The sequence below is a fragment of the Erythrolamprus reginae genome, chromosome 1, assembly GCF_031021105.1.
Source record: "Erythrolamprus reginae isolate rEryReg1 chromosome 1, rEryReg1.hap1, whole genome shotgun sequence".
Classification (NCBI taxonomy): Eukaryota; Metazoa; Chordata; class Lepidosauria; order Squamata; family Dipsadidae; genus Erythrolamprus; species Erythrolamprus reginae.
Window position 1 is genome coordinate 333,811,169 of NC_091950.1, and position 14,251 is coordinate 333,825,419.

The 14,251-nt window shown below is 41.0% G+C and overlaps 1 protein-coding gene across 3 annotated transcripts in view; it reads right to left on the reverse strand.

Moving 5' to 3' along the window:
• Positions 1 to 7,324, reverse strand: part of CAPN9 (calpain 9) — a 52,548-nt gene extending 45,224 nt beyond the window's left edge. The window contains exons 1-2 of one of the 3 annotated variants that reach the window (XM_070733933.1): positions 7,254 to 7,324; positions 6,916 to 7,138 (exon numbers count right to left, since the gene is read on the reverse strand). In XM_070733933.1, coding sequence (XP_070590034.1) covers positions 6,916 to 7,128 — 213 coding nt within the window. In that variant the 5' untranslated portion in view covers positions 7,129 to 7,138; positions 7,254 to 7,324. Of the gene's footprint in view, positions 1 to 6,915; positions 7,139 to 7,253 lie in introns of those variants that run through there. The other 2 variants (XM_070733934.1, XM_070733936.1) reach the window with 2 other exon arrangements.
• Positions 7,325 to 14,251: the final 6,927 nt, after the last annotated feature.

Sequence of the window (14,251 nt, forward strand, 5' to 3'; positions counted from 1 at the left end):
ATCACTGTTTGTAGAGTCGGTTCGTCTTCGGTGAGGAGTTTGTTCCTGACCGAGGCGTTTCTCATGCCAAAGACTAAGGCATCGGTGAGGTGAGCTTCTGGGTTGTCAAACTTGCATTTCGCAAGCACCGTTCGAAGTCGCGTTGCAAATTGGTTGATTGATTCCGCTTCGCGCTGAGCCATTCTGGAGAACTGGTGCCGGAAAACCATGGCTGGTTTTGTTGGCTTGAAATGGCTTGCGAGCTTGGCTTGCAGGACGTCCCAAGCGACGGATCTTGCTGGCAGTGGGTTGGTGAGAGTCTGGGCGAGGGCGCGGATTTCTGGACCGCAGTAGTTTAGGAAGATGGCCCGTCTCCGATCGGCGTCGGCGTCCCATATTCCTGCTGCCTCGAGGAAGATCTCGAAGTTGGCTAAGTAGTCGTCCCAGGAAGTCTTCTCGGGATCGAAGAACTCAGGAGCCCGGCCGATTTGGAGGTTGTTCATGTTGGACGTGAGGTTTCTTCCGTCCGTCGTCGCCAGTGAAATAAACCCAGAGGCAGGGTTAGGTGAAAACGGTACCTTTATTCAGCTCAGAAAAGGTAAGTGACTTTCAGCTAGTACCGTCTGCTTTGCCTGGGAGAAACCGCTCCTTTTATACATTTGCGGTTCCCACCAAAGCAAGAGCAGCCGCGTCTGAGCCAATCAGGAGCGACTTCCTGATTCTAGCTCAGACAGCGCTTTAACAAGGAACAAACTATTTACAGAGATACAAGGTAGCCATTACAGGATACAACCGGGAGGGCAAAACACAAGCCTACTGGGCCCACCAGAAGTTGAGAAAGAGGCCTCCAGATGGCCTCCCGGGGGGCAAGAGAAGCTGTTTTTGTCCTCCCCAGGCATTGAATTATGGGTGTGGGCAGTGAAGGGTTACCAAAATTTTTACAACCACACTTATGCATTTTCTTTCAACATCTTTCAGGGCAAATTAGACCAGAATATCTCCAGGCCGCCTTCTGCCGCACAAATCCCAGCGACCAGTTAGGTCCCACAGAGTTGGCCTTCTCCGGGTCCCATTGACTAAACAATGTCGTTTGGTGGGCCCCAGGGGAAGAGCCTTCTCTGTGGCAGCCCTGACCCTCTGGAACCAGCTCCCCCCGGAGATCAGAATTGCCCCCACCCTCCTCGCCTTTCGTAAGCTCCTTAAAACCCACCTCTGTCGTCAGGCATGGGGGAATTGAGATATTCCTTTCCCCCCAGGCCTATACAAGTTATGCATGGTATATTTGTGTGTATGTTTGGTTTTTAATAAGGGTTTCTTAGTGATTTTAATATTAGATTTGTCATATGCTGTTTAATTATTGTTGTTAGCCACCCTGAGTCTACGGAGAGGGCGGCATACAAATAGATAGATAGATAGATAGATAGATAGATAGATAGATAGATAGATAGATGATAGATAGATAGATAGATAGATAGATGATAGATAGATGATAGATAGATGATAGATAGATAGATAGATAGATAGATAGATAGATAGATAGATAGATAGATAGATAGATAGATGGATGGATGGATGGATGGATGGATGGATGGATGGATGGATGGATGGATGGATAGGCAGGCAGGCAGGCAGGCAGGAAGGCAGGCAAGCAAACAAACAAGCAAATAAATAAATAAATAAATAAATAAATAAGATGTTCTGGGGTGGAGCTCCATTTTCGCTATCCCACTGTGTTCTCCCCCATCTGGGCAGTAGCCCACTCCGGGGTGTGAACACTCGCGCTTATGCGATAGCATGTGAACACACTCTTTTGGCACCCAAGGAAAAAAAGGTTCATCATTACTGGCTTAGGATAAAGTTGCCTGAGGAACCATTTTTTTACAAGAGTCTCTACCCATCTAATTCAATCCAGCAAATTGGGCATACTGCAGATCCTGCCAGCCAAAGAGTGTCAATTGGAAGGAACTAGAAGACAGGCCTTTTCTTCCGTAGCCCCTGCCTTACAGAATATCCCCCCCCCCCCCGAGATTAGAGTGGCTCCAACCATGTTGCCCTTTCTCAAGGCTTTAAAAACTTGGTTTTACAAAAAGTTTACAAGGTACAGTTTACAAGGAACCAAGAGAAAGGGAAAAATAGGCATTTGGCAGATTTGGCATCACACAATTGCACACATCAGTTGGAATGAACTAGATACCAACCCTGCTTCTCACATATGAATCCATGCAGTGAAGGGCTGCAATTTTTTATACTACCACACTGTGGGCATGGCTTATTTTGTGGGTGTGGCTTGCTGACCATGTGACCAGGCAGGAGTGGCTTAAAGGTCATGTGACTGGCTTAAAGGTGGCCAACTTGATGTCACTAATGTCAAGGGTTTGGGTTAGGGTTAAGGTGCTTGGCCTTTCCTCCCCGCAAAGAGATACAATTTCCCTATCTATTTACTATTACTGAACATCCAAAATATACTATTTAGTAATATGTATATATGCATATTACACACAGGCATACAAAAATATACATTGTCTACTATATAAACTTAATGTGTATGTACACACATAAACGCACACACAGCTTTTCTAAAATTACACAAATTCAACCTCATTTACTGTGATAGGAAAAACATACGCAGAGCCCAGAAGGGAAAAATAGAAAAAAAATATTTTTCTACCAGTTCTGCATACCTGATCGTACCCGTAGGAGCCCATCTCTGAATCCAGGCCTGGGATTCAGAACATATAAAGGCTTATTTTTACTTTTAGTTGATTAATTATCTTGGCTTCTGTTTGTGTTTATTTTCTGGATATTTTTACTGTTTTAATTGTTTTATAATTTTGTAATTGTAAGCCACCCAAAGTTACTTGTTTGAACAGGGCGGCTATAGAAATTGAATGAATGAATATAAAGAAATTTGGGGATTGATCAGTGAAGGGCTACCAAAATATTTACTACCACACTGTGGACGTGACTTATGCAGAATGCCCTGCATTTTCTTTCAACTTTCAGTGCAAATTGGGTGCTCTGATTTTTGCTACCCCACTACGTCCCCCCCCATCCAAACAGTAGCCCACCCCCGGGATTGATCCAAGATCCAGGTTGTGAGCATTAGGACTCAGAGGGATTTCCATTTTGAAGTTCTTCACAGACCTTAGGAGAAAAATCTTCCACAAAAAGCATGATACTTGAAACAATTGGCTGGTAGGCTAACTGGAACCAAATATGCACCCCAAAAAACTAGATTCTAGTGTAAAAGTACTTATGTTCACTAAGCAAGCCCGCAGTTATTTGAAATGTCAGTTGGGCATTACTACTTGAGAAGAGATCTGCTCATTGCAGAGGAGGGTTCCTCTTACCTTTTCCTACCGGTGTGCTGCACGCACATTTCAACATTTTATGCGCGTGCATCCCAGTGCAATTTTGCTTCTGTGCATGCGCAGAGGAAAGATTTTCCTTCTGAGCATGCTCAGAGTGGTGAAAGTAGCCAAAAATTAGGGAAAAAAGACAACAGTGCGCAAAGAGAGATCAGAAGCATTGCACCAAAATTGCACAATTGGCAGGCCACTACCAGAGTGGCGCAACATTCTGTACAGTAGGAACCCACCTCTGGCTCATGGTTCATCCATTATCCTTGCATTGGATAGTTAGAATTACAGAAAAAAACAATTGCCACCAGCCCAAAGAAGTCCTCTACATTGCAAGGTCAGAAGGTGGGCTGAAAAAATATCTACAGACTCCCCTCACATCCTGGACATAAGTTGTTTCAATTCCTTCCCTTGGGACACCACTATAGGTCATTGAATGCCAACATGACGAGACAGAGGGACAGTTATTTTTTTCTTCATGCCATTAGTCTGCTGAACATCTAATCCTCACAGCATTGTCTTATGTTTAAACATATTCACTCACTCACTCACTCACTCACTCACTCACTCACTCACTCACTCACTCACTCACTCATTTATTTATTGGACATCTATGCCACCCCTCTCCTGGGGGAGATGTTGTATTATTATTGTTGTTATTTTTATTGTTATTTCTATCCTCTTTACTACTTCCTCTTCTTGGTATCATAGTTCTTATTCACTCTGATGCTTTGAATGAACACTGAGAGCTTTTACACCAGAGACAAATAAGTCTATTCTATTCTATTCTATTCTATTCTATTCCATTGTTGCAGTATAGCATAAATGTTAGAATAGGATTTATAAATCTGGACCTCTAGCATAAAAATACTCTGCTTACCCTGATTCTATAACCCAGGACAGGAGGGCACTAAACTCGCCCAATCTGCATTCCTGGCAATTACAACAGGGAAACAAAAGGGCTCAAATAAACATCTCACAATAAACAAAGTTTTCACCACTCTGGACAGGATGCAACATTAGACAGGATCAAAGGGGGGATTTACATTGCCTGAGGCATACAACAGGAGGACAGGGTGATTAAGGAAGATTAGTAAGATAAGGCAGAAGACTTCAGAGAAATTAGGTGTGAGGAACATCTGCTCTAAGGAAGAGTTTTCTAGGGAATTGTTTCTTGATATCTATGGGAAAAGGAAGAACTCAAAAGATACGTTTGAAGTAATGTTATTGGATGTATCATTTGACATGTATATGTAATTATCCCCATTTCCTTATGTTCCCAAATAAAAAGGAGTACATGGCTCTACACCATGTCACTTCACCCAGAGAGAGAATGTGTCCAGTTTTTCTTTCTAGGATTCGCGTTCGTGAGTGACCCCACATGGCTGGGTTGCACTTAGCCCCTTTTGAGGACATTGTTTTCACTATGGACTTTGACAGCATCCACATTCCATTCCATTCCATCCTTTCTTTTTGGGTGTGTTTGCATCCCAGCTAAGTGAAAATCAATCAATAGCCAAAAAAGACAATGAGAGACAATGAATTATGGAGCAGAAATAAATGAAATGTGACAAATGCATTAGGCTGGCTTTTATTCATGCATACGGGTTTTTTTTTCTACCTCTTGATACTTTCTTGAGCATTTGCAGATACAGTCAATGCCATTTTCATCCAAAATTCATAACCACTGCCAGGAAAGCTCATATTTTGCACTTTATCATATGTGGGTCAATCTGATCCTAAGACAAAATAGTAGGACCTCTTCAAAAGACACAGACCATACATTTAGCCAGAATAGAGGGTTAGAGGGAAAGGGGGAATCAAGGAATCCTATAGAAAAGCAAATCTCAAGGCTAATGTTCAAGAAACATTATCGTCTTGATGTAGCTGGTGAAACTGATATCTCTGATTGGAGAAAAGATATTGACCAAATGTAATAACAATTGGAAGTTGGTTTTTTAATATGTTGTAAGCTGCCCCGAGTCCTCGGAGAGGGGCGGCCTATAAATCCAATAAACAAACAAACAAACAAAAATAAATAAATAATAAATAAATGTCCTTTTTTGTGCGGGAAATTGAAAAAACATTAAACTATAACATATGAATTACTATGATTAGTAATATTTATAGATTATTTTAAAAATGGATGTTAGATTGTAATTATAAAACAAGAATCAAATTCAAGTTTTATCCTTATCTGTTGTTCAAGAAATTGGAAGTCATTCTCTTCTTCTCCCTTTTCCAGCATATCTTTGTTTCTTCATATATATATATATATATACTGTTCAAAAAAATAAAGGGAACACACAAGTAACACCTCCTAGATCTGAATGAATGAAACATTCTCATTGAACACTTCCTTCTGTCTAAGGTTGAATGTGCACAACAGCATGTGAAATTGATTGTCAATCAGTGTTGCTTCTTAAGTGGACAGTTTGATTTCACAGAAGTTTGATTTACTTGGAGTTATGTGTTGTTTAAGTGTTCCCTTTATTTTTTGAGCAGTGTGCGTGTACAAACACACACACGCACACACACACAAACAATTTTATTGCACTTTCTTTATTCTGTCTTCTCTCACCTGATGATTAAGCTTTTTGTAAGTTTTTTTTGTTTTTTATTTTCCCTTTAAATGTTTTAATAAAATTACATGGGGGGAAAAAAAAGAAACATCAGCCACTTCTTGTGAAACTAATGATCCACTACATGTTTTAACAATCATCCTGAGGGAGAGACCTTTGGTTTGATTTTGTACAGACCAAGACAACCCTCACTCTGTAAAAGACCTTGGAATACTCATATCAAATGACATAAGTGCCAAGGCCCACTGTAACAACATCGCCAAAAATGCTTCAAGAGTTGTTAACCTGATCCTACGTAGCTTCTGCTCTGGTAATCTCACACTACTAAGCAGAGCATACAAAACTTTCAGCAGACCAATCCTTGAATACAGCTCATCTGTCTGGAACCCACACCACATTTTGAACATAAACACTCTAGAAAATGTCCAGAGATACTTTACTAGAAGAGTCCTCCACTCTTCTACTTGCAACAGAATACCTTATGCAACTACTTACAATCCTAGTTTTCGAAAGCTTAGAACTAGTTCACCTTAAACACGACCTAAGCATAGCCCATAAAATCATCTGCTACCACATCCTTCCTGTCAACGACTACTTCAGCTTCAACCACAACAACACTCAAGCACACAACAGATATAAACTTAAAGTAAACTGCTCTAAACTTAACTGCAGGAAATACGACTTTAGTAACCGAGTAGTTGATACATGGAACTCACTACCAGACTCTTTAGTATCATCACCTAACCCCAAAACTTTACCCTTAGACTATCCACTGTTGACCTCTCCCAATTCCTAAGAGGTCAGTAAAGGCATGCATAAGTGCACCAGAGTGCCTTCCGTCCCCTGTCCTAATGTTTCTTTTTTACTAGTATCATGTATATGAATATTATTATATCTTTGTATATCACCAATAAGACAAAACAAACAAACAAATAAAATAAATAAATAAATAAACATTTCAGCTAATAGAAAAGGTATTCTCGATTTAAACTTACCCCTGGTCTTTTCCACACAAAGGGGATCTGTGGTTTCTCATTGTAAAACAGAGAAGAGTCGTTGGCTAGGAAATCACAATCCTCAAAGAGTGTCCCCTTCTTCTGGCATTCAAGCTTCAGCTCCTCGTATGTTTGGCCGCTGGAGTGTGTGGCACAAGCATTTTGGGGCAAAGGAGGAGCCCGTGCACTGGGGTCCTGGTAGGTATAAGGCATGGCTCGGCTTCTGTTTAAGAAAAGAAAGAAGTGAATAGCTAAAGGGGGAATGCTACAAATGGCTACCCTGAAAATGACAATAAAAAAGAGTGCGAATCACATTGGCCGTACAAAAATATCCTTACTTGCAGGAAAGAGTTTGGAGGGGAGCAAATTACCTTTCTCCTTGCCTAAATGGCAGCTTAACAATCGTGCACACCAATGTTTAAAAAGCAACACCCAGAGAATAAACAGTGAAAAAACTTGTTTGGCTTCTTCATGTCCTTCTCCAGCTACTGATTACTTGCCCTCTGGTATAAGTCATACAGAAGGATGATTGAGAAAGTTATCTGGGGACTGACTAGGTAGTAAGAAATCTGCGGCCACCAGGAAGGGAAGGGCTAAATGTTAAAGGAAAGCTTGGAGCCCTTGCCTGGCTGAATCTGAAAAATGTTGTGGAGCAGGAAGATCTCATGGCATTACATATACATGGGCTTCTTGCAGCTTTTTGCTTTCCATCAGAATGACTCTGAGTTTGAGATGGGAATTGCCTTAATCAACCAACCAACCAACCAACCAACCAACCAACCAACCAACCAACCAACCAACCAACCAACCAACCAACCAACCAAATCAATCTTCCTTCCTTCCTTCCTTCCTTCCTTCCTTCCTTCCTTCCTTCCTTCCCTCCCTCCCTCCCTCCCTCCCTCCCTCCTCCTTCTTTCTTTCTTTCTTTCTTTCTTTCTTTCTTTCTTTCTTTCTTTCTTTCTTATCTTACCATAAAACACTCTGGGCTGTTTACAGGCATAAAAATATATCTACATTAAAACCTGAATAAATTAAAACCAAAGATTACAAAGACACGTGAGGAGGACAGGGACAGAATGTAGGGAAGTGGGATATGTTATTACTCAATCAACCAACTCCACTGTGCTGTTTTCCCACCGGGGTGCCAAACCAATTGGCAGAGTCGGGTCTTTAGGCCTTACAAAAGGATAGGAATCCAGGGGTGAAATGCTCCCAGTTTGGATGTGCTTGGCAGTGGTTGGAGAGCAACAGAAATAACACTTAGACTTACATACCGCTTCACAGTGCTTTACAGACCCCTCTAAGCGGTTTACAGAATAAGCATATTGCCCCCAACAGTCTGCGTCCTCATTTTACCCACCTTAGAAGGATGGAAGGCTGAGTCAACCTTGAGCCTGGTGAGATTCGATTTGCCAAACTGCTGGCAGCCGGTGATCAGCAGAAATAGTGAATCTAACCACTGCACCACTGTGGCTCTTGCCACCTGCCCGGACACAGCTTTTTGTGTTCTTTTACTTTCTGCGCATGTGCAAAGCATTATATGCATGCACAGAGGGTAAAAGAACCCAAATGGCAGTGTCCAGGTGGGTGGGCGAAGCCTCACACTGCCATCATTACCAGCTCTCCGACCACCAGCAGGCACACCTGAACCAGGAACATTTCACCCCTTGGCCAAATTCACATCTGGGGGTAAGATGTTCCAGAGAGCAGGAGCAACAGCAGAGAAATTTGATAAAGAAATAAAAATTAATATATAACAATGTAGGTTTTGATAATATCAGAATGCTCCATTTCATGAATGAAATAACATCTCATTATTTGAGAGTAATCCTACAAAATATGCAAAGGACAAGGCAAAGCTGCAGTCATGAGACCGCATCCTACTGTTGTGGTTAGCTCTGGCCCTGCTCCTGCCCCAAGGACTGTGGATGCGGGGGAGACATCCACATGCTGCAGGCCTGTTTTGCCCCCGGTGGAATCTGCTGATGAAGGCTCCTCTGACCAAGAAGACATGAGTGACAGGGAGGAGGAGAGTGTGGCAGACAGCTCAGAAGGAGATCAATTCTCTAGCTCCTCCTTGGATTCGGAACAAGAGTTAATGATACAGCCATGCATGCGGAGAGCGATGCATAGGCAGCAACAACTGAGAGATTATTATCAAAGAAAATGAAGCCATCTGTGGTTGGGTGGGGCTGTGGTAATTAGTGAGGCTGCTATAAATAGCAGCCTGTGGGTTTGGCCATTGTGGAGGATTATCTGATCATTGTGCTGCTTTACTGACTTTGACTTTTTGTGTGCTGATTTTCCCTTGCTTTGAAACTAAATCAGAGCAAAGTGTGTGTCACTTTGTGAAAGAAGAAGGACTGTGAATTACCTCACAGCTGCAAGATAAGTATCTAAGAACTGATAAGGGACTTGTACAAATTACCAGTTTGTTTGGAGACAAGTGCTCTTTGCTATACCAAAAGAGGGCTTGGTTTAAGTGACTTTTCATTATAAAGAACATTGTTTTGAATTTTCAAATGTGTGTGAGTCTGAAATTTGTACCTGTGAATTTTTGGGAGGATTCTACCAGAGAGCCCAACAGAACACCTACAAAATGTTAGTCATACATTGTTTGACCAACCAGTCCTGTATATCTTCATTCTGAGGTGAAAGGGGAATGTATCATACCCGATTTATATCTTTTTATGACTTTAGGGGGAACTCAGTTTTTAACTTAGAGGTTAACATTTTTTTAAACTACATACCTAGCACTTGGAGAATTGGACAATGTAGATGGATTCTCCATGTCCTACGATGGTAAAAGTACTGATATTGCAGCATTAGAAAAGTGTCCCCATTCACTCAATGGATTGAGGACCTGATTGTATCTGCCACCTATGAGTGAAGTGCCTATAGATCAGCGGTGGTTTCTAACTTATCCAAGGTGACCAGATTTTAATATTGCTAAAGCAGAACACCATTGATGGGGGTGGGGTTTTTTTGATTCTTGAGCCATACAGAGAGAATAAAGCACATTCTTTCTCTCGGCAGGGGCAGAAGTTCCCTAGCTTGAGCCTCCAGGAGGGTGAAAACCTCTGGAGGCCCTCTGGAAGCCAGAAATGGGCCAATTTCTGTCCTTCCTGAACTTCTGTAGACCCATTTTTTACCCTCCCTGAGCCTCTGCATGTGACCTGCACTTATCTGTAACCAAAATGGGTCACGTGAGGATTCCTGGGCGGGGGCAGGGGCAGGGGCGGGATCAGCCAGGAGTGGGATTTGGGGATTCTCCAAACTGTACAGAATCTTAGCTAGAGTTTCTCCCAAATCCCCAGCAGCCCACCCCCCGAATACAACTGTATTTCAAAGTTCTCTTCATTTTTTCCTTGGGCTTACAAGACTTTTTGTGTCTAATCCGTTCATTTTTCAAGGTTATTGCATAATTGTTTTCTTGCTTTTAATCCATAGGCATCATTCCATAAGAATTTTATATAACTGAATTAATCCATGATGGGCCTAAACTTATTTAAGTTGCTAATGCCTGCAATTTATTACTACACCAGAAATGAAATGATTTCTAATGGAATTATGGCTTGGGAATTTTCTCCTTTTGAATATTTGAGCTTTGAGTATTTAGTATTTAGAAAGATAGCAAATTAGTTTTTGTGGGATACGGGATTAACATATATTAGGGCAGAAGAAATATCAGTACTACAGTATGCTCTGAATTGTGAACACGATAGTAAGTAGCTTTCGCACTCAGAAAATTAGTAGGAATTTGGCTTCTTTGTAATACTTAACATGATAAAGTAAGACAATCCTACTTGTAAAGCATTGGAAGCCGCACAATATTTTGAAACACTGCTTAAGGAAATAGAGTGTCCCCTCGCTTTTCACGGGGCATACGTTCCGAGACCGCCCTCGAAAGTCGAATTTCCGCGAAGTAGAGATGCAGAACTAAATACACTATTTTTGGCTATGAACAGTATCACAAGCCTTCCCTTAACACTTTAAACCCCTAAATTGTAATTTTCCATTCCCTTAGCAACCATTCAGATTATTACTCATGTTTATTTATTAAAGTTTATTAAAAAAATATTTATTAAAGGAAGACAAAAGTTTGGTGATAACATATGAAGTCATCGGGTTTGAAAAACCATGGTATAGGGGAAAAAAACCCGTGAAGTGTTTTTTAATTAATATTTTTTTTAAACCATGGTATAGACTTTTTGCAAAGTTCAAACCCGCGAAAATCGAGGGAACACTGTAGTATCAGTAAAGGAGATTATTGTATCTTAGGGTAGAAATGAGGGGTCCTTGATAATAATCTCTGAGCTTGCTTGTTTTCTTGCAGTTGTTACCAAAACTATCCAAATATCAGTATCATCAGTGCTAGTAAGGATTGTGGTGCCAATTTTGGAAGACTGGTACAATATATACGTACATATATACGTACATCTATATTTCCCATTTACTATCACAAGGGGGCAGTAACATCTAAGAAGAAGGTTTAAAACCATCCCAATCCCAAAGGAACAAAATAAATAAATACTTTTCATCTATGAATTGACTTTTACTTTGTACAAAGTGGGAAGTGGTGATGAATAAACCAACCTCCGTGCAAATTAATTATTTGTAAATCCAGATGCTGGGCTTAACTCTCTCAAATATTTTTATTCAGTAAAGTACCATATTTTGTGACATTGTGCCATATTTGGGGGTTCATTTAAAATAGAGAAATGAAACTGATTTGTGATGTATTTGTTGTTTTAACCAAACCTCTTTTTTCTCTTTTGTTAGTAGCTGAATAACCCAAATTGGCAAACAAGGTTGGATGTATGATTCAAAGAACTGCAAGGTTCTGTCACAATTTGCTTGCCTGTATAGTAATGCAGTCCTGTGGTAGGACAGAGTTATCCAGTACCACCATTTGATGATACAAATTGTGAAATATAAGAACTGTGCACGCAACATTTTAATAGGTACATTTTTCCTGTGTTGAATATTCCTTTACCCGCTTTTTCTACTCTATGTCATGCTTATTTGATTACATGAAATAGCCTTGATGATTCAATCCAAAAATCCATTTATTACACCATTCCTGATGGGTTATTCTGAGAGAGCTTGTTAACCAGCCTTCAAACTTTTACCTGACTGTAGCACTTCTGTAATGGGCTAATACAGTTATGTCTGTGAAGTGTTCATATTGTTGTATGATGATGAAATTCCCTTTCCTTTGACCAAAATCCTGTTGTAATTATAGGCACAATACCTAATACCCAATGGGGCAGAACTACATTATTAAAAAGTGGAGAAAGAAAGAAAAAGATTTGACCAAAAGCTACTTTGAAAACATCTCAGAGAACAATTTGTTCTTGGAAACAATTGCTGAGGAAAAGTGTGTACAGGTGATGATGTTTGTCCATCATGTTCAAAGAGGACCTTGACATCTAATGGGTTGTGGGCTGTATGTGATGTGTCTGCAGGTAGCTGGTAAGGTTTATATGGGCATGAAATGTTCTGCCACATGTTGGGTAGACATGTGTGGGCACCATTATCACAGTATTTGCAGCTCTGACTTTGTGGAATGCTCGCTTCTCTACAGATAATATATAATGGGTAGCCTGCTCACTATGTTTATAGTTTTTGCAGATTATTATTATTATTATTATTATTATTATTATTATTATTATTATTATTATTTAGATTTGTATGCTGCCCCCAAGTCTTCAGAGCGGCTCACAGCATATAATATAAAATAGTAAATACAAAGACAAATCTAATTAATTAAAAAACTATATAAGCTAAAAACCTGATATATTAAAAATCAATCAAACAAATTCAAATCACAGTCATACATCACATTTATTGGCCAGTAGGCCAAAATCTAATTATACCAAGCGTGGTAACCTAAGTGAGTCTTAAGACTCTTGAGAAAGGTGAGGAGGGTGGGGGCAGTGAGAATCTCCAGGGAGAGTTGATTCCAGAGGGCTGGGCCCCCACAGAGAAGGCTTTTCCCTTGGTCCCACCAAATGACATTGTCTGGTTGATGGGACCTGGAGAAGGCCAGTTCTGTGGGATCTAACTGGTCGCTAGGATTCATACGGCAGAAGGTGGTCCCGCAAGTAATCTGGCATGATGCCATGTAGGGCTTTGTAGGTCATTACCAATACTTTGAATTGCATCTGGAAACCAATCGGCAACCAATGCAGTCCGTGGAGTGTTGGAGAGACATGGGCGTGTATGGGGAGGGCCATGACCGCTCAGGCTGCTTCATTTTGCACAATTTGAAGTTTTCATACATGCTTCAAAGGTAGCCCCATATAGAGAGCATTGTAGTAGTTGAACCTCGAGGTGATAAGGGCATGAGTGACAGAGACTCCCTGTCCAGGTAGGGCTGCAACTGGTGCACCAGGCGAATCTGGGCAAATGCCCCCCTCGCCGCAGCCAAAAGATGATGGTCCAAAGTCAGCTGTGGATTGAGGAGGACACCCAAGTTACACACCATCTTTGTAGGGGTTAGAAGTCGTCCCCCCCCCGAGTAATGGACGGACAGGTGGGAATGTCCTTGGGAGGCAGAACCCACAGCCACTCCATCTTGTTGGGGTTGAGTCTGAGCCTGTTATATGAATGAACCCGATTTTAAAAACGTTTTGGGAGTGGTCATTAAACAAATGCTGCAATCATGAAGCAAATCCACTGTTCGCTAAAATGCTACGGGCATTTTTTGCCAAAAAAACCAGAGGTAAACACTGATTTTCAGCCAAAACATTGCAATCACGGTCATGTGATTGGGGGAACAGTGCAAATGGCTTTAAATGGCTAAATGTCCGATCTAAGTCAAGGACTAACTGGACATGGATATTTTCTATCGAAAGTTAGCACCTGGTCAAAACAATCAAGAAGTTTGTTTCTCCTCGGTTTTCTCCACCTCAATACCTCAAAGGTTGTAGCACTTTTTCTCAATTTCATTTAAGATAAATATGTTACTGTCAATATCTAAATCTATCATTCATACTCATGTCGTTTTCTGTTTCCTTCCCTGTTTATAATCTACAAAAATAACCTGTAGGAACTGTTTATGGAAACTCCTATGATCCCCTGTTTGTGTTGGACAATGAGCTCTCCGGCCAGCTTTACTACAGTGGAGTTAGAATAGTGGAAGGACTACGGCTGGAGAGCTAGACAGAAGTCTGATGAAATGATCGCCTGGGTCAATGTTTGCTCTCCTCCTTGGGAAAGAAAGGAAAAAAAACACTGTAATTGCCAATACATGGAAAAACACATTTCCCAGAACATTGTCCATCACTGTCAGAGAGCAGAGGGGACAGCTAATATGTAACTGAGGTTAGGC